This window comes from Podarcis melisellensis, assembly GCF_964234715.1.
Source record: "Podarcis melisellensis genome assembly, chromosome: 12".
Classification (NCBI taxonomy): Eukaryota; Metazoa; Chordata; class Lepidosauria; order Squamata; family Lacertidae; genus Podarcis; species Podarcis melisellensis.
The window spans coordinates 42,036,709-42,064,434 of NC_138544.1; the positions used below are offsets into that span (position 1 = coordinate 42,036,709).

The window sequence follows — 27,726 nt, forward strand, 5'->3', positions numbered from 1 at the left end:
GTCACAGAGATAATCTTGTGAGACAGACTCACAAATGCCACAGTGACAGAATACCCGATGTGAATTATCTCCCTGCCAACCTGAATTCTAACACAAAGGCTTACCTTGGTACTGTGTCCACAGAGGATGAAGCTGGCACCTTGGGCACCTGACAGTTTGCTGCAGCCAGCTTTAAGGCAGATGATGGAACAGCACTTAGAGTCCTAGGTATGTGTCGTGCATTGAGCGTAGTAATAGAGTTTGCAGTGGCAACTGATGAGGGTACAGTTAATCTAATATTGTTCCCAAACAGAACCTGAGTTGTTGCAGAATTGGCAGCAGTTACTTGGTGACTCAGTGCACTGTGGGAACTTGAAGTCTGTGTTATATTTGAAGGCTGTAACAAGGTTGAACCTGCTGTTGATGACGAGCTTGTATGTACAAGTGCTGTAGGCGTAGTACTACTGAGGTGTAAGCCCTTATATACTCCTGTGGAAGAAGAGAAACACAAGAGGTATAATTCTAAAATGCCAGTATCACATCCATTACTGGTTTAAGATGCACATCCAAACCAAAATCTGGTCACAACAATCTTTGCTGCTTCTTACCTGAGGCTTGAATGATGCCATTCACCCCAATTCCAAGCACCACTTCATCCTTCATTTTGAATCCCATGAGCTGTTCTGATGTAACCAACGCTGAAGCAGCAAATTGAGCACTAACAGAATCCAGTGTCTTGGAAATAAAACCCTTTGAAAAACAAACAGAAAACAGACTTGGTTTAAAGAAGGAAGGGGACAAAAGGAAATCAAGAAGCCACACAGCAAGTTTTAAAGCATATACTACTACAGTAATCTACTAAACATCGGGATCACCTTTCCTTCAACAGTTCCCTGGTTAGTTTATATCATATCACATACTTAAAAACAGTCATGTTAAAAGCCACAGGAGGACACCTGTCTCCTAAAGGCAGAGAGGAATAAACAAAACAAGTAACAAAACCACTACACTACCAAAACGATCAGACTCTCATTTGTTCTCTAAAAGTGTACATGAACAGATGCATCTTCACTTCCTTAATTTTTATTGTTTAAATAGACCTTGCTTTCAAAGCTCCAGAGGGAATGAATTCCATGGTGTTCGGAGCCACACTAAAGGCCCTGACATATTACTTGAAAGTTGCTAAAACTGAGCAAGCATTACAAATACCTTTAAAAGTCAAGTACTGGTAATTTTATAATCAATAAAGGAAGACCTTTTTACAATTAGTTGTGCCCACAGTTTATCGGGAAATACATAACTGTTTAGACTTCTATAAGCCAAGTGCAACATATCTCACCAAAATCTCTTTGCCAGGGATAAAGAACTTGTAGTCCCTACAGATGTTGTTTGATTACAACCCCCCATCCCACCAGACCCAGTCAACATGGCCAGATGATGGAGTTGTATCTGGGCAACATCTGGAATGCCACAGATTCCCCATCACTGATCTATTCCTTATATTTATTAGTAGTCTTAATATATAAAGTTTCTAGAGACGACGAAGTGCCTGCACTTGCATTAAGCAAGGTAAGTTTGAAATTCAGCTGCTGGATGGGAATGCACACAAACACAATTCATGCAGTCTAAATTAGTGATGTTATCTGGATTTTTTAGTTCAGGTATATCACGTCATTCCTGACACAATCACCTCTTTTCTGTTAGGAGGGAGCAGAGGCAGTGCCTACTATACTCACCTGTAGTGTCCCTTCTAAACATTCTAGAGTATGGCTAAGATGTAGATTCGAGCGAAAGCCACTTTCCTGCTGGTTAGTTGCAAGGTGCTATGGCAACAGTTGGCAATTAGAGATGAACCCTGGTGGGAAAAATGAGGGATAAATCATAATACAGACAACTCCCTCACCTGTGAAGCGTTCGCAGAAGAATTACTATTTGCTTGCTGTTGATGAATTTGTGCAAGCTGCTGTTTCTGCATTAGTGCCAGTTGCTGTTGATGATGCTGGTATTGTTCGGCTGTAAATGCTGAACAAAATATAAAATAAGAGAATACCATATCAAAATACATAAACCTCGTGTGTACAGCCCTTATACTAAAAAGGAAATGCAACATGTGCAGCTCCGAATCTCAGTACATATATTCAGTGTTCCTACTTCAGCCGGAGCTGCAATTAGCAGCTCTTACAAAAGGAAGTGTGCTTCTAACACTATGAAGCAATAAAAATGTGGCTTGCCATTCAATAACAGCTGATTGCCATATTACAACCATCATACTAAGATAGAAAAGTTATCAAATATCCATTTGAATCCCCCCGTTCCTATTTTAGATAATGCCTGCATTCCATCCCATCAAATGAACATTTAATTTTAAAATGAATAAATTATTCAAAAAAGAAAAAAAAAAGAAGAAGCTTTATGAGGTTTTCATTATGTTTCCCTCAATTAACCCACCTGATGTATATAGAATGTGGGTCAAGATCTGATCTGTAAGAACAGCTGGTTATGTTGATTTACAAAGAAAAACTATGTTATGTCACTTATTCATCTATGAAGAGTTCTAAAAGCAGAAAGTAAATAGCATTTTGCTGCAGTTTTCATTTCAGTCCATCTTAATGAAAAACTCTCCACAGCCAACTTTTAAAGTGGTTTAGGATAGAGAATAAGGTAGTAAATCTAGTCTAGACAGCACACTGGCAGGATTTCCTGATTCCATTTTTTGGTAGAAAACTCAAATCTGAGTATTCTGGGTGCTTTAGGTTTTTGTTTTGAACATCTTAGAAAAGCAAAATAAACATTCTGCAACAGGAACTGGTTATACAGAACATGGTCTAGTTTATCAACCCAGACTCCAAACTACAAAGAAACACTTTGCCACTGTCAAGTTTCCAGAAACAAATTAGTTGTGCACAACTTCACTCAATGCTAGTTAATACACAGATTAAATTAAGAGTATTCATCTGTAAAACTCTTAAAGAGTATTACTACATTCACACTCTTTTTGACCAGCAAATATAATTCACAGCTATAAACACTGCAAGTCTAAACTTTTTTACATATCTGTTGCCAATATGCAACAATCACCAAGTTCAAGTGTGTTGCTCTTACTACAAATCTGAGGATTGCCTAGGCTTTTGAGTCCCCCCCCCATCCAAATAGCGACATTTAGAACAGGTTTTTATTTTATTATTATTATTAATTAAATCTGCATGCCATCCTTCATCCAAAAATCACAATATAAAGGTTGAAGCACAAGGACAGACATTTAAAACATGAAATACTACAAAGACAAGACTTGCCTAGACACTGATCTGTGGGGTTCAACTTCCACCAGTTTTCACGAACTGAATTTGAATCTCACTTGCAACTACACTTTTAAACAAAGGCATTCTTTGCTATCAAGTTCAGGGGTTTTTAGGTCATGTATCAACATATTGCTATGCATATATATAGCCTGCATAATTGTATGGCAAGAAGGATATACACAAGTTACCGCAACAGCTCCACAAATAACCTTAAAGGGTACACCAACAAGTTGGTCCACCCAATTAGTCAACAGTTTTGTTTGATGTTCAGCTTGCATTCCTGCATTCTTAAATTCTACCCAATGCGGAGATTAAAGAGGAAAGCAGAAATATTTGGTGGCAATTGCAACATTAATGTAGTAACAACAATGCATCAGTTGGAAGCTCTGCCAGTTTTTTTTAATGAATTTCTCCAGTAATATATAGGTACACAATGAGTCAGCAAGCAGTGGTGGTGGTGATGACGGCAGACGTTTTTCACATAAAGCCTGGCTCACAATAATATCTCTTCTTCGCTACCTAGTTGTACCGTAGCTTGAGCTTCACATGACACACTGAAGGAATACAATAGCACAAACTGGCATTTATACGGGTTAGGTTCCAATTAGCTTGTTTAGAGTAGTCCAATCAAGTCGTCCCCAATGTGGCATGTGAAGCTGCTGATTGAGAAACACAAGCCCAAAACCACCTGCAGCATGAAGAACTTTGGTACAATTCTTTGGATCCCTGTCCACTAGATAGGTGGTTAGAACTCTGACCGCAATTGTGCATCACTTTAACACTTCAAACAAGAACTCTTCAACTGCCTGAAGGTGCATTTAAGCTTGTTAAAATTATACTGAGCTCTACAGGAGGCAATCTGCAGATATTCTTGGCACTCCCTAAAAACTCTCCTCTATTTGCTCTGTTTTAATTAGGCTACAAGTTGTCTCAAGAACTTTTGTTAGTAAGGTTAATAAATGCATTCAGCTTGTTACAGCAAACACAAGAGAAAGTTATGTGGCATCTTAAAAACAAGGGGCTATAACCAATGTAGTTGTCCTGTTAGCGCAATAACTTCTGCCCCTTAGATACCCTGTGTTCCAAATTTGTTCCAGAGGAGACGGTGTGTGTCTGTGTGTGTAAGTGTGGGGAGAGAAAGTCCAATTGCACAGCCAGACATCCTTGCACCAATTGTTGAACTCAGTGGATACAGTCCCAGGACATTATTTTCTGTAAGGGTAGCCAAGGGCCAATCCACACATGCTGTAAAAATTCTACTTAAAAGTCACATCTTTGCAGAGAGACTGAACAACTCCCCTAGAGTGTTAGCCACAAGTGACACACATTCAACAGATTTAAGAATCATAACATTTTCAAAAGTAATTCTGTACAGAAAACTAAGTCTTAGTTTAGCTAAAACTGCCAGATATATTTAAATTTGCTTGTGAGGATAAATTTTCATTCACTCTTGCAAGCACACTACCAAGTCAAATACGGCAACTGAATCACCCTCCATGTTTATATTTGTAACTTTGAAACTTACTGAGATTTAAGTGAAATTTTCTCCCATGAATGAGTAATCTTTTCACTTCTTTTTTTTTTGCCAAGGGGTATGATTTATGACATAATGGACAACTACCAATCTACAGCCAGCTTCAAAAATTTCAGAATGTATTCAAGGACTTCAGCCTTTCAGACGTCTCTGTGCCGCGTCCTATATATGAAAGCCATGTAGAGGAACCTACACTTTTGAAGAACTCAAGTGTGGGTTTCTGAGATCTGCACATTCACAAATTAGTTTGGAAAGATTAACACCCAATTTCTTCTAAGTAAATTCTTAATGATAATAACTTAATCTTGTAAAGAGTTGAAAGCTCTGCAAGGCTTGCTTTATATAAGCTGCTGGGGAAATTTCAAGCACAGGACAAAATTCTTGTTTTAACATAATGGGCTGGACTATGAAACTCCTAATAAATGACCACTGACTCTGACCCATTGAGCTGTGTGGCAAAAATATGAGACTGCTTTCTAAAGCAGCTACCCACATAGCTCAGGAGCAAACCCAAGGGGGTTTCTGATAGCATTTGATTTTTGAGATGGTTGAATTGCAACAAAGTTAGAAGTCCGTGACACCAAAAAAATATAATTTCTACATGCTTAATTCCCACACCTGCATACTTGGATGTGATGCTTTCTCAAGGCAGGAAATGGGAAGATTTCAACTCTTTCCCATGCTCCACAGTTCATTAGTGAGTGGTGAAAATATATCAAAAGCATGAATAGTGTAAACTGCATAAAACAGAGGATGTATTATTTCATTAAACTTCAAAACTTAGGTTTTGATACCCAGGCTTTATGCTTTGATACAGAAAATAATTATAGTGCAGATTTTATAATCCTTTTGCTGCAGTTCATTTTTAAGAGCCACATAAAAAGGTAAAATATGTTGTTATGTTTTAAAACTGGATGCACAGTGCACTCATTTCCATATTTAATATAGCCAACCTTTTAGATTTCTATTAGTCAGACTCCTGTTACGCTGTTGTCACTCTGCATACTTTTGCTGCAACAGATTGCTCTATAAACTGCAATTTCTCTAATTGGCAATTACTTATTTTATATATGTTTGAGAACTTTTTAATTTTGTTACTTTATTAAAAGACATTTATGAGTATACAGACCTAATTACCTATATAGTTAAAGTCATTAAATGCAATTAAGCACAATGTTAAATCTGTATTGTTTATTCGACTGAGTATTTATTGCGTATTTTATAGTTATATTGTGATTTTAGTGTTACGTCTCTTTGCAGGAAATGTATATGCTCAAATTGTTGTTGTTGTTTAATTGTTTACTGTATTTTGTCACTGTAATTTTATGAGCCACCTGGAGAACTACATTACTGGGCAGCTAATATATATTCCATAAATAACAGAATTAATTTCTTGCAAGAAACCTTCAATAAATCATTAGTAAGGTAAAGGTACCCCTGCCCGTACGGGCCAGTCTTGCCAGACTCTGGGGTTGTGCGCCCATCTCACTCAAGAGGCCAGGGGCCAGCGCTGTCCGGAGACACTTCCGGGTCACATGGCCAGTGTGACATCGCTGCTCTGGCGAGCCAGAGCCGCACACGGAAACGCCGTTTACCTTCCCGCTGGTAAGCGGTCCCTATTTATCTACTTGCACCCGGAGGTGCTTTCGAACTGCTAGGTTGGCAGGCGCTGGGACCGAGCAGCGGGAGCGCACCCCGCAGCAGGGATTCGAACCGCCGACCTTTCGATCAGCAAGTCCTAGGCGCTGAGGCTTTAACCCACAGCGCCACCTGTGTCCCCCAAATCATTAGTAGCAAGCCACAAAATCTGCCTTAACTGTGGAAGATTGTAATGCTGCAAGAAGGTATGAGAAGCTTACAGAATCATCTGAAAAACACTGCTAGAGAGATGCAATACATCTCAACGCTATGCTTCATGTGTCAATGTGAATCACTATTCCATGCAATATCCACAGTTCATGCCTTAACAACTTTTGAAATGATACAAGGAAGAAAAACTCTACACAGGTTGGTCAGTTTAGGTGGCACATGATGTTTAATGAGCAATATTACTAGCAGTACGCCAGCTGATACTATCAGTACACAGAGGCCCTTTCATATCAAGCAATCACACTTGTTGACAATGGTTGTTGGAATTGATTCCTGAGAAACAGATCACTTATCTATCATTTTTCCTGCTATGCTTTAGGTCACATTTATCTTTTGTATAGTAAAAGGAGCATTGAGAATTGGTTCTCCATGGCGATCATGTTTAAGAACAATGCTTAAGAACCTCCCCATTATAGTACAATCTGACTGAAATGTGTAAAATGCTCTTGTATGAAATTCACCTTCAACAGAAAAGATTCAGTAAAATAAACGAAAGGTTACAAAACCAGGCAAGTCACTAAACCATACAAAATATAATGCTTCTCAAAGCTCTACACAAGTTTTTGCTTTCCTAACATTCCTCTGAAAGCCCACTTACTGGCAAAAAACCCCTGTATTAGGCCATCAGACAAATGGGATGGGGGAAGTCATTTAGCCTATACAAAATAGGTTATAAGTGCCTGAAAAACAACCCCAAGATTTTCACTTCTATTCTATCAACCCAATGAAATTATAAACTTGTTGATGTGTTTGATTTAAAAGGCATGCCAGCCTTATGATATTATCATGCAAATGCTATGGAACAGTTCTCAACAGACACAAGTGCTCGCCAAATCAGTGAGCCTTTTTCTATGCAAAACTAGCTCTCAGGTATCCAAACTAATGTTATATATTTCTAATTTTTCATCATTCATTGCTTACAATGTAAGAAAAATAGTTAATTATATAGTCAAATGTCGGTTGTCTACTGTAATCAGTTCTGGAAGCCTGTTCTGAAATGTTCGACAACCAAGGTGTGGCTTCTGATTGATTGCAAGAACTTCTTGCACTCAAGTAGAAGCTGCGTCGGACGTCTGGAAACTGGAATTTACTTCCGGGTTTTCGGCGTTCAGGAACTGAAACGTTCGAAAACGGAGCCGTCTGACAACCAAGGTTTGACTGTAATCATACCACATACTCAATATGGCTTGGGACTTGTGTTTCTGGAACACTTAACCCAACAACCCAACTTTCTAGCTTCTCAAAGCAAGCAACTGTTATAACTGAGTGAATTCTCAGAAGTCTGAAATATACCATGCTGGTAGAAGACCAAAAAAGAGAAAAAATGGTAATAGTTGACATCCAACGGACACACCTGATATGGCTTCCAAATTTGAGGCCCCCTCATTCACAGCAAATACCGTCAGCATATTACTTTGCACTAATGTGCATGAAGGCGGGGCACTATGAAATTTATTTCTGCTTACACTGAACTAGGCATGCCTCTTACAGTAATTACATATAGAAATGACAGTCAATCCACATCTGGGAGAGGTGTGTGTGTGTGAGTAAAAAATGTATGACAAAGAAACACACTTAATGAAGTTGTCATCTCTCTGTTGTAAAATACTCTATAAGGCTGCAAACCAGCCCTATGGAGAGGTTTCTAGGATCAAGAGCCTGGTTTTCATTCTGTATTTTATTTGAAGACATGTTGGATTTTAGGAAAAACAGGAACACTATTAGTAAGGTATGCGTATTTTTGTCAAATAGCTTTACAAGTATTCCAACACCGAAGTTGCTGACACTATTAGAATATCACTTAACATAAATGGATTTATGCCAAGGTCACAAAAGGCACTAACTAGTACAAGCCCAGAAGTTTTGATGCAAGTATTTAATGTCTGATACTGCTATTTCCTGGAAGAATTCAGCATAAATTCAAGATTTTTAAATGAAAAATTTAAAATATTCATAGTTTGATGTAAAACACAATGAATGATATACCGTATTTTTCGCACCATAGGGCGCACCGGACCATAGGGCGCACCCATTTTTTGGGGGGGAAATAAAGGGAAAAAATTTATTCCCCCCCCCCCAGGCGCGGGGCTGGGGCGGGGGAAGCTCGAGCTTCCCCCGACCCCAGCCCGCAAACAGGCAGCTCTCTGCAAGCCGTGGGAGCACTCCCGCTGCTTGTGGAGAGGTCCGCGAAGCCTGGGCGCGCTGAGCTCAGCGCGCGCAGGCTTCGGCATGCTGGCAACTCCCCGCAAGGAGCCGGAGCGCTCCGGCTCCTTGCGGAGAGGTCCGCGAAGCCTGGGCGCGCTGAGCTCAGCGCGCGCAGGCTTCGGCATGCTGGTAACTCCCCGCAAGGAGCCGGAGCGCTCCGGCTCCTTGCGGAGAGGTCCGCGAAGCCTGGGCGCGCTGAGCTCAGCGCGCGCAGGCTTCGGCATGCTGGCAACTCCCCGCAAGGAGCCGGAGCGCTCCGGCTCCTTGCGGAGAGGTCCGCGAAGCCTGGGCGCGCTGAGCTCAGCGCGCGCAGGCTTCGGCATGCTGGCAACTCCCCGCAAGGAGCCGGAGCGCTCCGGCTCCTTGCGGAGAGGTCCGCGAAGCCTGGGCGCGCTGAGCTCAGCGCGCGCAGGCTTCGGCATGCTGGCAACTCTCCGCAAGGAGCCGGAGTGCTCCCGCTCCTTGCGAAGAGGTCCGCGAAGCCTGGAGAGCGTGAGGGGTTGGTGCGCACCGACCCCTCTCACTCTCCAGGCTTCAGCAAAAGCCTGCATTCGCACCATAGGACGCACACACATTTCCCCTTCATTTTTGGAGGGGAAAAAGTGCGTCCTATGGTGCGAAAAATACGGTAGTCAAAAAGGCACCTGGCCTTCAATGCATAGCTATATAACATGCAAATCCTTTTCCTTAAAAACTTTCCCTTCAAAGTGCTCTGTTGTCACATGATACATTAATTAAAGGACTATCAGATTATATCCAGAATTTCCATCCAACAGTAGGCTTGCTAAAATGGCCACATCTCAGATTTAAGCTATAATATTATGATTTTATTTTCTTCCTTTCTATATAAATAGTGTATGTACAGTCTTTCCATTAGGGATGAACTGAACAGCCTAGTTTTGTTCTGCTTCAGTTTTTCTGGGACTTTAATAATAGGTTTGTCCTATCTCACTTTGTGCATATATTTTGGAAGAACACTAAAAACTGTACGGATTTTTTAGACTCCCCCCCCCCTTGCAAAGTAAATTTGTGGGCATCAGAACTGCATTTCAAAATCTGGATAAGTACATTATCTGTTTGGGAGTTGTCTTCTGTTCTGCAAGCATGTTGTGTTGCTCTGCTGTGAAAAGTTTAATGAATAAATTATTTCTCCATCCTTACTTTCCATATTACAAAAGTTAAGCGGTTATGAAACTTGGGCTGTACTTCTCAACATATAGCTGATGTTTCTCATTTAAACACAAAATTTCCAAGACAGTAGTAGTAGTCTGAACTCTAGTGAGAGATAGATTCGCCTTTTTAAGGATTATAGCTAAACTTCCATTTATTATACGTATTCATAAATTTTCCATTTATTGTACATTAGTAACAATCCATAAAAGTATAACTGAGATTATTAGGAATTGTCTCATTCTGAAGCTAAGCAGATCCACTCTTAAATCCAACATCATCACTGCTACAGAGAACACAGACTCCCACACAATTAGATTAGTAGGAAGTATCCCCAACTCATCATGCTAATTTGTTCTCTACCATGGCAGATTGTCTGGGCAGCAAGTGTGCCACCTTAGGCTGAACTGAAAGTCTAGAATGCAACGGTGAAGCTGTCCTTATCTATACAGGTTACTGCAGTGGCCTGACAAGCTTCTTTCCATATTCTACAAAATTTCTATAGTGCTAATTTTTTCTAACCAGCACTCTAAACAAAAATACAACCCAAGTTAACTCTTTACTTGTCAACATATGCTCTCTTCTCAATCAAAACCTTATTAAAAAATGATCAAAGCACAACCATAGAGTTGCAAGGGTCAAAGGAGGTTTACCCATCAACCATCATGGTTTTTACTATTAGTCACCGACTATAGTGTTAGCTAAGCTTCAGTTAAGAAGCTAAACTGCAGAGAACTCAATGCACACTGTATTCCCGAAAGGCTGCTCTGAATCTCTTTGCATGTTTGGCTACTTCAGAAGGATTCATGGCTGTGAAAACTAAAGGTAACATAATATGGAGAATATAAACAGAGTTTTTAGGAAGAAAAATAAATGAATACGGCAGGGGGTGGGGTGGAGTGAAGAGTTAACAAGTCCAAGACTTAGACTCAACGATCAAACCATGGCTATGGTGCTGCATCAATGTCAGCCAACTGTACCAACCTCAAAAATCCACCTATGAATCATTCTTAGATAACATTTATCTTAAGACTTCAAAGAACCTCAGACCTTACTGTCAACTTTTAGATTTAAAATTTTGCAGCAGTAAATATATGCAACTATTGCTTGGGCAAATCAGAGCCACTTGTTACAACTACAGTCAAAGGTATGGCAAGACTAAATATTTACTCAACTGGGTGCTAACGTTTGGTGAGTAGACAACTATAAAGATTTCCAGCAACTACCCAAGGACACAGTTGATTTCTATGGCTGGAAATCATTTCCTTTTAATACTATATACTTTTGCACCTGGAAACTCTGAAGTTAATGACCACACTAATGATTTGCTCAGTGAACCTTAAAAAGCAAAGGAATGCCACAGCCATAATGCTAAGTATAACAGAGATTGGTATTCCAGGTATGATGAACCTGGTCCTGCACATTGTGCAGGAGACAACCATTTTCCGGGGTTCCATTCCTGGCCTTGTGCACATCAGCAGAGCATGCATAAGCATGTCCTGCTCCCGTTCTACCCTCTTCCAGGTCCAAAAGTACCCACACATCATTTGGACACACCTAAAACAGTCACTGCCTGTACATAATTTGGTTCTCTTAAAACAGCCCAGTACAATTTGTGACTGACTCATCAAAACTAACATGCACAGCCCACCAAATCCTGATGCTGCTGCTTATGAATAGTAAGACATGGCTGTTGGGGTACATTTGGTTTGGTAGGTCACAAGGTGCTAGCCCAATACTATGCTGCAATGACCACACAAGTACATATTTGCACTACAAACTCTTTTCACTATTAGAATTGACAATAACTTGGCCCTAATGGAATAAGGAAACCACTAATAAAACTTTATCTAGGTCCAACACTACTTTGAATGACCACAGAGATAATAAATATTGATGATAAATGCCATGAATGACTAATGTAATTAGATCATCAAATATCTTAATAAAATTGCTAGGGACAACATTGTTGATATTCTTTTATTCCACAATGGTAGTGCTGTTTTTTCCCCCCAAAGAGACAAACATGCATTGCTACTGAAGAGTTCAACAGAAGTTAAATACCGTGGTTGACTTCTGGGAGTCTTGTATCAGAAAGGGACAAGTATACTATGATCACACCATAAACATTCCACAGCTATTAACTATTTGCAAGTTACACAGTTAATCAGTAAATCTTCAATTCTGGCAACTACTTCCAGAAATCATTCTGTAGGACAGCTATTTGAAAAGGATGCAAGCAGTACCCGTATCTTCAAGCTGTTCACCTGGTACAAGTGTACATTTTGGAAAAACAATTTTCATTTGACTTACTGATAGTATTGATTTACTTAAATTGTATACCTGTTATTCTAAACAATGGACTTCAAAGTTTAAGCTTCAGTATACCACATGCATTAATTCAGGGGAGTACTTTTCTTTTTGTACATTTTGATGAGTTCCTTAAGATCTGGTACAGCAGGTGTTATGGAATCACTGTCTATTACGCTAAAAGCCACTACCAAATTATTTTTTTCACTGGTGGACTAAAAATATTTGAGTGTTGAACTTTTCAGTCAAAGTTAAGAATGTTTGTACGCAGATCTTTTCATGGTTAGCTGTTTCATGGATAATGCTGGCTCTCTGGTTTTAAACTGCCCCCATCTTTCAGGTTTTGCTGTTTTCTTATGCTACATTTTAATTCTTAATTTTGTATCCCATCTTGAGAATCCCCACCAAAAAGCAAGCTAAATTGCTGAAATCAATAAAGAATGCCAAATATTCATAACAAAATTAATTCTGCATGGAAGGAGAGATTTGTCAGACTTTATACTGCCGAGAATTTCAGCAACTGCACTTAAGTGCACAATGTAAAATATAATTATTAGCTGAGAAAGACATGGAGGAGCTAAAAAGCTGGATCATCTTTGCCAAAGACAATTTTAGTATTAAGTTTGTCAAAATCAACATACCAAAGTGTGCTGAACCACTGCTACTTTTACTTTGTATAGAGGTACTGCATGTCTGGGTCCCGGGTTGTGCTGTGCCAGTTCGATTTACACTCCTGTGTAATTTCCTATAGGAAAGTTCATCATTGTCACTGTCATGTAGGGATGGTGTCCGAGGCCTAAAATGCCGCCATCTACATGATTTGATATTGACTAGTATTTGACTGAGGTCTTTAGAGAAAGATCTGTCCGAGGTATTTGTTTCTGAGGTATTGGCAAATTGATTGATTGACGAGTGTAGTTGTGAAGAAAGCATTTCTGAATCCAGCTGGCAAAATGCACTGTTGTTCTCCGAATAGGCTCGGTCCAGTAGCACCCTAAAAATGGGAAGATTGTTGTTTTTATAGCATACAAGCTAAAGTGACATTTACAACCCAACCCCTTTTTATATCAGCCACGTTGGGGGAAAAGAAGCAGAAACAAAAATTTGAGAATCTTGCCACAAAACTTTCCAAACCAACTCAGAAGACCTCCAACATTTGAAGCATAAAGAATTGTGTTAAGGGCCATATGTGAAAGAGCAAGTCAGCATAAAGACTTAAGTTATTATTAAATAAATAAAGTCAATGTGATAAGATAACTTATTTCAACATTCAACATGTCACTTCTATTTGTAATAAAGTATTTTTAATGTAGTTGCTGGATCACCCTTTTGCTATCAGGTTTTCCACAATGCCTTATATAAATCTTTAAGAAATTACTGTAAAATTGCAATTGAAAGCACTGGCAGATCTACAGAATTCTGAATGGGCAAAGATGAGGATACGGTGTCTTTTAAAGACATATTTACATTTGATTAGGAACTGAACAGGCAAAACAGAAAAGGAAGCAAAAGCACAAATTAAGTTAATAATTTTAGACAACCTATAGGTGCACTTCAAACCAACAATGAAGAGCTTGTTCCAATACAATGCCAAGCCATGATTTGGCACTATGTGAACAAGCTGGAGAATCTCACTGCACACAATTTTCTGCTTCTTGATAACAGTTTATGGCAAATGAATCTGACTGTTTAGATGCAACGACAGACCATGGCTTTCCTCAAACCATGATTGGGGGCAGGGAATAACAGCATGAGGGAAGGAATAGCCTGTAAGCCTAGTGTTACTCAAGCCTTGTTTATGTCGCACCAAACCATGGTTTAACATTATGGCTTATGGCTTAGGCCTGTGCAAAGAAGAAGAAGAAAACCAAGCGTGCTTGAAAATATAGTTGTTTGATCAACATTTTTTATATTAAAGAAAAGATGCACATATTTCACCAGTTTTAGACCGAGCTCGACTGCCTGCAGATTAAGTGACTTCACTTCAGGTTTAGCTGATGGTTGAAATATTTTTATCTTCATTACCTGTGACATGTTGCAAGATTTACAGAGCTTGCCAGCCCACCACTGGTAGAGAAGAATATTTGCATTCACAAATGAGGATCATTTTTCCCCATCAAGAAAGCAATTATTCCTATCAAATGAGAGTCCCCACTCCTTAAACACTTGAAGAGAGTGGGCTGGTGTTTTCTGCCTGCCTAGGCAAGAGAGACAAAATCTATTACCCCCCAATATGGGAATAGGCTTGAGGAAGGGCACATCAGCAAGAGACGTACTCCAAGGCAGCAACCATCTCTCAACTCTTAAGTATTGTCCAGTAAAGCACCAGCTGAATTAATTTCCTGAGAAGAGAATCAGACTCTCATCTCATGCTGTGCTTAAAAAGAACAGCTGGAAGTAGCATGAAAATTTTCTCATAACTTCTGAGTGTACCCCAAGCTTACTTTAATGAGAGTTGTTGACACACCAGCCCCTTCTCCTGAAGTGCTGAAAAAGGAGCCTAGACTGCTGACCACAGGGTTGGCAATCAAGGCCAGACCATAACTTGTGGACTCCTCTTTCCCATCTCAATACTTTCATTGCTCAAATGCTTCCAAACTTTCCTGCAGCAGATGATTTAGAGGATTATCTTAACCAAGGTATATGTAAAGGTAAAAAAATCCTTTAAGGGCTAGTTAGTTTTTCAAGTAAGTACAAAAACCTAAGCAAAACTAAAAGAACTTCATTGTACTGCCTTTCACATTCTCACCGATGCATATTGAAACTTTATGTTAAGCCTACCTTCCACCACGTCCAACCCGTCTACGTGAAAACCCAATGCACCGCTGGGGTATAGTAAGGGTTGTTAAGCAATATCTGTATCGCTCATCTCCTAATGTTCCCCCTTTAGGAGTACTCCACGGCCAGTCACCAGTTTGGTCTACATGAGGCTTGAAGAGAAAATTTTGAGAACAAATATTTTAGAATGTTACTTTCATTGTTAATATCAGTATTATTTGTTTGTAGAAACTCAAAACTTACAGCATAATACTGACAGCCTGCTTTCCTACGGAAAGCAAATGGACCATCAGGATCATTTTCTTCCTCAGCTTCCGAAGAACCAGATAAGACCTTTGAACATACAGGAAGAGAACACAGGTAAGAATCTGAGGGCACAATTTTCTTTCCTCCCCTAACTATAGCACAATTCTAAATCTCTCTATTCAGAATTAAGTCCCACTGAATTCAGTGGGCTTAGTCCCACGTAAGTGGTTATAGGATTACAGTCGAAAATATGAAAGTCATACTTGGGAAAGCGGTTCCTCATCAGAGCTGGGAAAGTCATATTGATTCATATCTTTAGCATTGAAGACTGGCAGTGCAGCAGGAGTTGTCTGTTGAGTAGCAGCAGTAGCCGAGGAAGGTACAACTTTGGGCTTCTTCTCATACTTTCTTTTGGGTCGTATAATGTCCGCTTTCTCTTGCTGCAAGGAGAAAACAGATAACCCATTAAGAAAAGACAAAAAAAAAAGGCTGGGCAACCAAAATATAATAAAATTGGAATGATAATTTTTATTAAATTTACTTTACACTTCAGTTATCTAGGATTCTTCTAGACTTGGGACTCTAAACATTTTGGCTCCATTTGAAAAAGCTGAATAAGTACATATATCTTCAAAGATTTAATCACCTTGTTGACTTTGAATTCCTTCAGTTCCATACTTTCTTGGTGTTTAAACTGAGTGCTATTAGGAACAGGAGCAACGGGAATAGCATAGGTTGGCTTCATGGGCTGCCGCTGGGCCATTACCTCAGACACGATCTCGCCATTATAATCGCCCAAATTATATCTGAAAATTATAAAAAAGCTGCTATAATTCTTTTAAAGCATTTAATACTTTAATATTTACACCTACACTTTGTGAAATCCTTTATTATCCAGTAAATACAGATATTATTTCATCTTACACAGACAAAATACTCCTATAGCCTTCCTCAACCTGTTGCTCTCAATATGTTTTGGACGACACCTATTGGCCATGCTGGCTGAGGCTCATGGGGAATTGTAGGCCAAAACATTACCAGGTTGGGGAAAGCTGTTATAGAACACTACAACAGCTTCCAAAATTCTTAAGTCACGATTTCAGCAAATAGATTAGATGTGTCGGAATTAGGTGGCAAGTACTGATTTTGAGTCAGTATTATCTACGCAGCCAACATCACTGGTTTAGTTCAAGAAAAGTAGATTATGACATGGTGGTTTTTCTCAACTGATGCCACAAATTTCTACAACGGATACCATGCAACAAACTGAATCCCTTTAGAACTGAGAATAGTCCATTTCAAAGTGCTTCCATTAAAATTTTAATATATTTTCCTGAAGTTTTCAATAAATCACCAATATTTAAGACAGTTACAGAAACATGCCAGACTCAAATCTCCCCTGCCCCGCTCTCTTTTTCACAATACAGTGGTACCTCTAGTTATGAACTTAATTTGTTCAGCCCGCACACAATTTCCGTTCTCATCCTGGGGCAAACTTCTCAACTCGAGGTAACTCTTCCAGGTTAGCGGAGTTTGTAACCTGAAGCGTTTGTAATCTGAGGCTTTTGTAACTCGAGGTACCACTGTACTGCCTTCACCTCAGCCTCTCATCCATCAACAAATGAATAGTAGGGAGCAACGTATGCTGTGATTTTTAAAAGAAGTATTTTTCTAGACATCTGCCTTGTGCTTGCCTCAGTTTCAGACTTACAAAAGGTGTGCTTCAAAAAGATAGGAACCTGCCTTATACAAAGTCTGACCATTGGTCCATCTAGTAATGCTTGTTCTGCCTGGCAGAAGTTTGCGACTGTATCTTGTCAGGAATCTTTCCTAGCCCTAACTGGAGGTGTCAGGGATTGAGTCGGGGTCAGTGACAATTTGTTAAACTTGCCCCCTCAAAGTAGCAAGACTTATCAAAGATATCAAGCTAAAAGCATGTGAACTAGAGCAAGCGATCTAAGAAGGAGCTAAGGAAAAATGCCAGAATGCATGATGCCACAAGTTTATGATTTGTAAGCCCATGTTATTTCTCAACTTGTAAAAGGAGAGCTCATTAATTTTGACTGGTTCCAGGTAGAAACATCAGTATTCCATCCAAGTGAAATTGTAACCAACTGATGAATACATTTGTCACGCAGTCACTCCAACAAGGCAGGTGGGCTCTCATGGAAATACAGCATTGCTTTGTGACTAGAAGTGATGTTCACTACCAGATTCATAATGTTAAATAACTACTGTACTAAGATACAAATAGTGAACATGTAAAAAAGAGCTGCATTTAAGAAGACCTTCCATACAGAGAAAGCTACCTACCGTATGACAGAGTCAGACCTTTACAATATTGCAATGCGGTCCTAACCATGTCTACTTGAAAGTAAGTCCTCTTGTTTTCAATGGAGCTTACTCCCAAGTAAGTAAAGTTAGGACTGCAGTCGGTTAAAAAATCTGAGCAAAATAAATAGAACATTATCTCTATTATTTGCATTTAATAGTAACATTAACAATACTTTTTTAAAAAATGAATATTTCAATAGACATTAATTATTTACCTCTTTTCCATAATTTCCAGTGTTAAATGCAGTAACTCCCTCTTACTTTTTTCCCGTCTCTTTATCATCTCTAGAATTGTTACTGCACGACTCAAATCCCGACGCAGCTTAAGCATCTTTTCATATGATGCCTCATCATTTTTCCGATTCTGCAAAATAAAAAAATAGTCACACAGACCACACCGACACCTGCATTTTTATAAAGACAAACTCTTCTGGGCCATAACACAATCCATTATCCTTATTCCTCTTGCAGAGGCAAGCTCTAAATAGTGTACCTGTTCAAAGAATTCGTATAAATATAAACACACTCACTTTACGAGTCTGCATCTTTTCTGTTCGCCTTCTAAATGCAACGTAAGGATCGTTTGTGCTGGAACCATCACGCTTCTCCTGTTTTACTGCTGGGATAAGAGACGGACCTCGACAGTTTTTCCTCTTTTTAATCCAGTACTCATATACTTCTCTAATCAGTTCATCATCTTCTTTCAAGAGTAGCTTGGCCTCCTGCAGGCTGACTGGCTAAAAGTAAAAGACAAGTGTGCCACTTTTGTACATTTATTTATTTTGCAACAGTTTTAACAGTTTCAAACAGTGATGTGGAGCCGGCATTTCCCCACTACTTTACTTTTTATATAGAAAACATTTTCATTTCATAGAGTTGCATGCAATATTAGCTCTACTCCGAGTAGACCAAATGAGATTAAAATTAATGAATCCATCTATTGGGTTTCTCTAAGAAGAACTTTGTTGGATAAAACCCATATGCTCATTAGTAACCATGAACATATGTCAAATGTAAATGCAGTATTAGGCAAATTTCTCTGATTTTAGTTATGTTTAATAAATACAAGTAAAACAAACAGGGCAGGGATAGGAAACTTAACCTCCAGAAGCTGTTGGGACTCCAATGCCCAGCAGCCCCAGTCACTAAAGATAATAGTTGGGGATGCTGAGAACTGGTTTAACAACATCTGGAGGGAATCAGGTTTCCCAACCCTGCTCTAGAACACCAGAATTTTTTCTGATGCAAGCTAAACATTTTCAGTTGAAAATTAACATATGCAAATTTGCTTAAGATTTTCTTTTAAATTCAAAATTTTCTAGCAAACCCACATAAATGCTTTCAAGTATCTGAAACAATGCTATACCTGCTGACCACTGCCTTTTTCCAGCCGATCTATCATTTCTTCAAATTGCAAAGGAGAAATATCAATCTTTTTCTTCAGCTTATTCACAAAGGCCTCATCTTCTGAATCCAAGTCATAATCTGGCTGCTCTGCATCCAAACTAAAAGCTGGAGGGGGGAAAGTATGTTTTATGCTTTTGTTCTCAGGTGTTCTGGGGAGAAAGAGGTAAGGCAGGGCAGACAGCTATTTGGACATTGGCCAAATTTGGATGTAATGCTCAAGCATAGTTCAGCATCACATAAACAAGCCTTGTTTCCTTCCAGGCCTACACTTCACCCTCACTTCTCCCATATCTAGGTTTAAAATAATGATTAGTTTCAAACGCTTGCCCACTGAAGCTAATCAGTTAGTGTTAAGTCACTATTCCAGTTTGAATGAAAATGTTTTATGATATACCTTATACCATGTCAAACCATTATTCCATTTAGCTCTTTACTGTAATCAATGACAGAGTGAATGGCTGCAACTCACAGAGGATTTAGACAGAAGTCTTTCCCACCTCTGCCTGGAGACGCCACTAACTGATACTGGAACATTTTGAAAGCAAAGCCTGTGGTTTCCCATTAAGCTATGGCCCTTCCATACTGAGCTGTGGCCATGAGAGAGGGACCTAGGTTTGCTCATGCAGTTGTTAGCCATCATATTGTTATGTCTGAACATAATGTTACAGCAGCTTTAAAAAGAGATTAGTTCAGTTTAAGTACTGGTTTTTACAGAGACCAAGTTAAAATAAATATCCTCTTTAAAAAGGTCAATTTCAATTTAGAAATCTGCATACATGTTCCTGTAACATGGAATACTAACATAATTTTCTTTACAGCGTCCTGACAATGTCGACTTAGGATAACTGGCTTACTTGCTTGTCAGGTAAAGGAAGTTTTAATTAAAACCGTATCCTGAAATGACTATAGGCAGAAGTCTTTTAATGTGGACTTCACCCACTGAATCAATTAGGCACAAAGAGCTGATTATCTGCATCATCTTAAGTATGATACTCTGAACTCTAGATACTTTCTCCAAGCCAGAAGCAAAAAAGGAGTTATAGTGCATTCTTGAGACTATAAAGTTATGCTGGAAGCCAAATGGAAAATTCCCAGCTCACTGGTTGCCTGCCCCTATAGTAGCAGAAGCTAGACAACTAACGACACTTGTGCATGTGTGGTGGCGGTAAACAATCCCAGAAGACTACTCTATTAACCATAGTTGAATCACACACATTCACAGAGGTGGTCAATAGTTTGTTTCCAAGATAAAAAAGCAACACCACATTAGGGTTCCTTAGAAACACAGTGGTAGGTTTAGGCATAACAAACATGCTACTTTTCTGGAAGCCACTGTAGTTGTGCTAACAGAGAAAACACCCTAATTCCAGATACGTACAGTAAAGTTAAGACAAATATAACAACCATTCACCTGCCCTCAAGAAACTCCACCCACCCACCCCACAAACCCAAATCTTTTTCCAGTGAAGCCTGGAAATTTATTATTACAGAAGGCACAGGGTGTATCAAGGATTGAAGCCACGACATTCTGTACTAGCTATGGCTGCTGAACAACCATAGGAAACTCTGCTGAGTAAAGAACAGCAATTAATCCTAGTTCTCATGCATTGAGGAAGAGATGCAGTCAGCATGAGAGATATCAATGAAAATGGATTCTCTGGCCAAAAGCACTCCCAGGGAAACTGACTTGCTCTTTCAGAGCAATTCAGTGCATCAATTACAACTATACATATCTCTTCAAGATCACTTACCCCACCCCCAATACAGCTTTAGTTTTGCCTGGATTTATTACCAGATTATTCACCCCAATCCAAACCAAGGTAAACTTGAGACACCTGTTACAACGCCAACTACTGCACCCAAAATCAAATGGGAATGTAAAACAGAAGTGGGCATAATCAATGCTGGGAAACCCCACCCTAGCCTAGGTTTCTCAACAGTTCATTTACAAGATGCCAGTTATGAAGTAGCTCCACTCCTATATGACATTTCTCATTCTCCTGCACTGTCTTCTGTGACCAGACATGATAATACTTTCTTGCAAGTACAGTGGTACCTCGGTTTTCGAACATCTTTGCTGACGAACATTTTGGTTTTCAAATGCCGTAAAACCAGAAGTAGATGCTTCAATTTTCGAACATGCCCCGGAAGTCAAATGTGCTACATGGCTTCTGCTGAGCGCAAGATCCTGAGGCCTAGCTGTCGGCTATTGAGTTTTCGGTTTTTCAATGTTTCAGAACTTGAACGGTCTTTCAGAACAGATTAAGTTCAAAAACCGAGGTACCACTGTATGAAAATTGTTTACCTTTACTGCAGTCAATATTTAAATTTTCTAGTTTCTGCCAAATTATTTTAGTATGCAATATTATGTAATAAAAAGGTAAAGTATTAACACTGTTTTGAGAAAGTAAATTTCAAGGTGTCACGGCACCTTTTGTCATCTTGAAACTACCAACTCACAAAGTTACTTTTCCAGAAAACAAGAGTAAGGATGGCACTGCCCAAAAAACCCAAACAAGAGTCACCAGTGGAGTTTAGATGTAAAGATATACTCACGCTGTATGTGAATAAGCTGCTTTGGCATCTTAAATTCTCCAGGGTATATAGATTCATAATAAGCAATATTACTTTCCGCTTCCGGGACTGGTATAACCATATTATCCCTCTTCTCGCCATATACCTGCTGTGCTGAAATGGCCCGCTGGAGATGATGTTCCTAAAATTAAAAGAGGGGAAAGAGAGAAAAGTTGAAAACCACAATGCACATTATTATTATGGGGGGTAGTATTTTAAATGTTTTAAAACTGCCTCTTTGGAAAAAGTCCCCTCAGTGTAAGAAAATATGAACATTACTTTCGTCAAAAATTCTACCATTAAGATTCACAGGTTATGTGAATTTACAGTAGGTTAAGCTCACAATTACAGGATTAGTAAGTAACTATGAAACAGCACAAAGCAAGTCAAAATCTGTAACTAATAGTAGCACAAGACCACCAGCAGCAGCAACAACAACAACAAAAGAATTAGCTAATAAGTTGGCCAAGTCCATTTTATTAATATTTTTTATTTTATTTATTGGTTTACTGCGCTTGTTGATATCAATAGTCTTTAAAGAGGAAGGTAAAAATTAATTTTCATCTCTCAAGTGAAACTGTCTTAACAGTTACGAAAGTAACCAAATAATCATAGCATCAACAGGGTGGGTTAGTGCAGATGTATTGATGGCTCTCTACTAAACAAAATAAGGAAACTCAAAACTTCTCCTCTCCAACCATTCTCCTTCCTGGAGCAAAACTGCCCTTCTCTCACCTTTAACTATAATTAAGCAAGTAAACCATCAACCTTCATGCCCACTGTAGACAAGGTGGAAATTTGCTCTATAGAGGGAAGGGAGGACACATTCAAAAGGCTGGTTCCAATTTCCTGTAAGCTATAGTTCGAGATCTAGTGTTCAAATGTAGTTCCCAGTTCTTCAGACTATGGCTCAAAGCAGCCTTCCCCAGCCTGACTCTTTCCAATATTTTGGACTACAACTCCAATCAGTCGCAACTAGCATGGCCACACTGACTGAGGCTAATGGGAGCTGTAGTCCAAAATATATTGAGTACACCAAGTTGGGCAAGGCTAGTGTAGAGAATCTAGAATATCCCTTTCCTGGTTTGTTATTTTTTTTACCACATATGTCGGAATTCAGCAATCTTCAATTACACAACCCAAAAGTTGCCTCCAAACAAATTGGAGGAGTTTACAATTTGAGGAGTTACAAAGCATGGTTTGGAAGCAATTCTTAGTTAACACTAGACAAACTCTGGACAACCCACACACTACAGTAATGAAGTCTGATTATCACTGGCTTGTGGTAACATTAAGGCAGGCTTTTGGGGGGGGGGTGGAGAGGCACCAATGTTATGTAATGCCCTTCCTGCTGAAATACAGGGGCTCCATCCATAGACACATTCCACCTGCTCTTGAAGACATCTGTTAGGCACACATACCTCTGACCTAGAGCTGCCTGATCCAATTGTTTTCATCATCCTTTTAACTATTTTAATTATTATGATTTCTGACTGACTTGTTTTACTATAAATTTTAATTATGGATGTTTCTAATGTTTTGATGTACTTGTTTTATTGTGTATTACTTGTGAACCACTTAGAAGCGATTTTGGCATGTAAGCAGTACATAAATTAATAAATAATAACAAGAACAACTGTTAGGGTCAGACAAACCAAGAAAAGTAGGAGAGAAGGATCTGTGGGAGAGGAAGCACAAAAGCCTGTGGCCAGTATTATATCCATACTAGCTTCAAGTTTTCATTTCTAAACCTTTTTAACATGTTAAAACAGACAGCAAGTCCCTTTGGCAGTTTCCCTTTCCTTTTTGATGGTATAAATGTTGTTCCCATTTCTCAGGGTCTCTAATCAGACTTGCTCACACTGGTTGCAATAATTAGGTGGATGCTCATCACTCCAATCTGGCAACCACACACACGGGGAATTAGTATTTGGAATCACATTTCTTCTCTTGTTGTATTCAAGATAAATGATCAAGAAACACACATATAAACCTCTGCAGTCAAATAACACTACACACAACAATTAGAGAGCTGTGGTCAAGGTAAAGGTAAAGGGACCCCTGACCGTTAGGTCCAGTCGTGACTGACTCTGGGGTTGCAGTGCTCATCTCGCTTTATTGGCCGAGGGAGCTGGGGTACAGCTTCCGGGTCATGACTAAGCCACTTCTGGTGAACCAGAGCAGCACACGGAAACACCGTTTACCTTCCTGCCGGAGCGGGAAGGCAGAGGTGGAGGAAGAATATAATTGTTAAGTCCAGATATATGGAAGAAAATGGTGCTTCAGGTAGGCCTGGGCCTAAGCACTCCAAGCGCCTGCTGAAGCCTGAAGTATTTAAGTCAAGAAGGGAATCCAGAAGTTTCCTGCAAGCCTATTTTTTGAGAAGAGTATAATCTCATCCCTAAAGGGCTAAACTCAAATGCCCTGATCTTTGATTCTATTGACTACAAGAAGCACTTCTGCAAGAAGTTACTTTGTTCACCCTCAACCAGTCTATTACTTATATCACACACTAATTCAGAATATCAGCCTTGGCTTGTGATGAGGAGGAGATAACAATTTGATGTTGTTCATAAGCTGACAATACTGAACTCCAAAACAAAGCCCCAGGCAACTTCCCCCTTAGGTTTCAGGCAGACTGGTCAAATAGAATGAAAAAATCAATAGAAACCAGTGGAAAACCATACACTAGTGACCAAGCTGTCGAACAGGAGTTACCCTGCACCACTTCTGATACCAAACCATCACTTAACAGTGCCAGCTGGTCCATCACAGCTAGGTGTTTCAGAAGGATATAACAGATAATCATACTGAAAGCTCCAGCAGAACCTTGCATTCTCCAAGGGGTCATATATCAGGACCTCACCTGTACTCAAAAAATTCTCAAAGCTTATAGACAAAGGCTCTGAGATTACAAGCTGCTTTAACTTGGGTGCAGCTCATCAGGCCCAGGAATCTGAATTCATGTAGGTAGGTTTCCCTTATCACATATTTTCCTATATTGGACTGAAGCTCCCTACTCAGAGTAGGCCCACTGAAGTAAATAGATATGACCAGCTATCATTAATTTCAATAGGTCTAACTAAAAATTAAAAAGAAAACTCAATTTGTAAATATTGTAAATACTGACTGAATAAACTGAATTTTTAATACTAAATATGATCATTTAATGGCAAATCAAGCTATAGATACATTTTGCATTCTGTAAGAATCCTTAAGTATCAAAGTGGCCTTTGTTCTGCAAAGGATGCTAATGTAGAAATACATAATGGTACAACAATATAGAAAACTTTGACAGACCCTTCCCTGTGTGAAAACTACAATTCAAAATGTTTCTTACACACCACACTTACACAAGGAGCATTTAGAAAGGGAGCGAAGGGAGGAAGAGCAAAGTCAATATTTAGTAATTCAGAAATAGGTTTCACGTATTTCCACATGCTCATAATCTGTAAGGTGGCGTAATTCTTCAATTCAAGAATTGAGAATTAAATACCAAAGGATTTCAAAACATTCAGGATTCCTGACTAGTAGAGACTTGTATTTTGGCTAGTACCCAAGTACAACAGTTTATTTAAAACAAATAATTTCATATTAAAGAAAAAGGTAAAGGGACCCCTGATCATTAGGTCCAGTCGCGGACGACTCTGGAGTTGCGGCGCTCATCCTGCTTTATTGGCTGAGGAAGCCGACGTACAGCTTCTGAGTCATGACTGGCGAACCAGAGCAGCGCACGAAAATGCCGTTTACCTCCCCCCCGGAGCGGTACCTATTTATCTACTTGCACTTTAATGTGCTTTCGAACTGCTAGGTTGGCAGGAGCAGGGGCCGAGCAACGGGAGCTCACCCCGACGCGGGGATTTGAATCGCCGACCTTCTGATCGGCAAGCCCTAGGCTCTGTGGGTTTAACCCACAGCACTACCCGCATTCCTCACCATTAAACTAAGAACAACCATATAGAGTAAAAATAGTACCAGCCACAATCAAGGCATCTAATCACCTTAAGTGCTAAAAACAATAAGGATTGTTTGTAACGAGAACACTCAAGTGTTGTTACTGTCCCCATCACAGAATAATACTACAGGTGTTTAATACTGCACATGCTCCTAGAGCAGAGGTAGGGAACATTTTTGGCTCTATGGGCCAGGTCCTTATCAGAATCTGTCTTACAGGCCACATTTTACAGGTGAGTGGGGCCACCCACCTGCCAATCACATGGCTTTGCAAGTGAGAAGGGGGTGAATGCTTCAAACAGCACTTTTGAGAAGCCATTTACAGAAGCTCCTTCAGTCCAATTTCAGCTACAACAGGAGCATGGGGGCTTTTTAAGTACTTCTCAAAAGTGCTGTTTGAAACAGATCACAGAAATCTCTCCCCATCCTGCTACCCCACCCCACCCTCACATGCAGGAGAAGTGCAGGAGCTGCTTCAAACAGCACTACAGAGGTGCTTTGATCTCCTCTTATCAGGGGAAGGGCAAGGATTAAATCCTGCTGCCTTGACTGTGCAATTCTTTTCCCTACTGGGAACAGGGCACACTGCCAATGCAGGATTAGCCGCTGTCCTCCTGCCCATCAGTTAATGTTGCCAGTGATATTGGCTGGTGGGCAGGTGAGCATGGTTTGAGGAAAATAGCCCTGTGGTCTAACCTGCCCCCCTCCCCGACAAGGCAAGGTTAGCCTGCAGGTCGAAGGTTCTCCACCCTTGTTCCAGACCAGGGTGGTTCAACTTTTACTAACAAGTGGGCCGCAAGAGTACTTTGTCATAGAGCCTGTGAGCCACACACTGCCTTGTCACATGGGGGGGGGGGAAGCAAAGCCAAAATTGACCCCCCCAGCCCTTGTGCTACCTTCTCAAAGCCAACTAAGCAAGGCACCAGGCTTTAGCAAGCCCTCCCACTTCCTTGCCAAAGCTGGGAAAGCACTTCGAGGAAGAGGCCGGACGACTTTAGGAGCCTCTCAGAGCCCCCTTCCCAATGCTAAGTGCCTTGCTTAGCTGGCTCTGGGAAAGGCAGCTCAAGGGTTCCAAATGTTGCTGAGGGCTGCCAAAAAAGGCCTTAAGGGTTGCATTGGATCACCCTGTCCTAGACCAACCAAGCAGCCAGCAAGCAATAAAACTACAAGTACTGCCATTATGCCATGGAGGGTTATCTGGCACAGCCAACAATTCTACAGCACAGCTTTACTCATATCACCGGTCCAGTGAAATAAAATAATAATAATAATAATAATAATAATAATACCCTACTAATCTGGCTGGGTTTCCCCAGCCACTCTGGGCGGCTTCTAACGAAGTATTAAAATACAGTGGTCTATTAAAATACACTGATCCACTTTAACATTTGTGTAAACATACACCAAGACAGAATTGCTAGTGTCTCCCTTAAACATGACACATGATGAACCTGGTATAAGAAACAATCCCATACTGTTTCTACCAGGAATGAAAATTTAAGATTCCCTTTTAATTCAAATCCCTTCAGGAGCTTAACACTGAGTCTCTGTGATAGCTTCTCAATTTAAAGCAGAACATATTGCAACTGAAGTATTTTCAGAAACAAATCCAAGGCTTCTCCCCCCTCCACACAATACTGTTAAGATAGTGTGTCAGAGTATTATTATTATTTTACTTTCCAGAAGGAAAAATGGTTGGCAATGTTAATGCCTCCAATGCTTACTCCTAGGAATTATCTTGAAAGGCAGTATTTTTATAGCCAGAGGGACAGATCAGTCTATTTCTGGTCCTTGCCAATTTTACATGTGTTTACTCATGAGTCCATTCAGTTTTATTTCTGCATTAAGTTGATGGGAGTGGGGTGGGGGAAATGTATTTAAATACAACAGGGTGCGGAGCCGTTTTCTGAAGGCCACAGTTCCATCTTAGTAGCCTTCAGAGATGTCACACGTGGGGCAGTGTCAGAGGCAAAAGTGGGTAAAGCAGCAAATGTAACTTTTACCTTTGTACTTTCTTGACACAGACCCTTTATCCAGGCAACCAAGGGGCATTAACAGAGTTCAAAG

The 27,726-nt window shown here is 39.9% G+C and overlaps 1 protein-coding gene across 5 annotated transcripts in view; it reads right to left on the minus strand.

The window, feature by feature from the left end:
- Positions 1 to 27,726, minus strand: part of EPC1 (enhancer of polycomb homolog 1) — a 53,134-nt gene that overhangs the window by 2,260 nt on the left and 23,148 nt on the right. For 3 of the 5 annotated variants that reach the window (XM_081931612.1, XM_081931611.1, XM_081931613.1), the window contains 12 exons: positions 21,688 to 21,847; positions 19,091 to 19,236; positions 18,255 to 18,461; positions 17,940 to 18,088; positions 16,037 to 16,196; positions 15,654 to 15,830; positions 15,388 to 15,477; positions 15,148 to 15,296; positions 13,008 to 13,360; positions 1,883 to 2,001; positions 588 to 729; positions 105 to 468 (listed from right to left, as the gene is read on the minus strand). In XM_081931612.1, coding sequence (XP_081787738.1) covers positions 105 to 468; positions 588 to 729; positions 1,883 to 2,001; positions 13,008 to 13,360; positions 15,148 to 15,296; positions 15,388 to 15,477; positions 15,654 to 15,830; positions 16,037 to 16,196; positions 17,940 to 18,088; positions 18,255 to 18,461; positions 19,091 to 19,236; positions 21,688 to 21,847 — 2,216 coding nt within the window. Of the gene's footprint in view, positions 1 to 104; positions 469 to 587; positions 730 to 1,715; positions 1,835 to 1,882; positions 2,002 to 13,007; positions 13,361 to 15,147; positions 15,297 to 15,387; positions 15,478 to 15,653; positions 15,831 to 16,036; positions 16,197 to 17,939; positions 18,089 to 18,254; positions 18,462 to 19,090; positions 19,237 to 21,687; positions 21,848 to 27,726 lie in introns of those variants that run through there. The other 2 variants (XM_081931614.1, XR_014173290.1) reach the window with 2 other exon arrangements.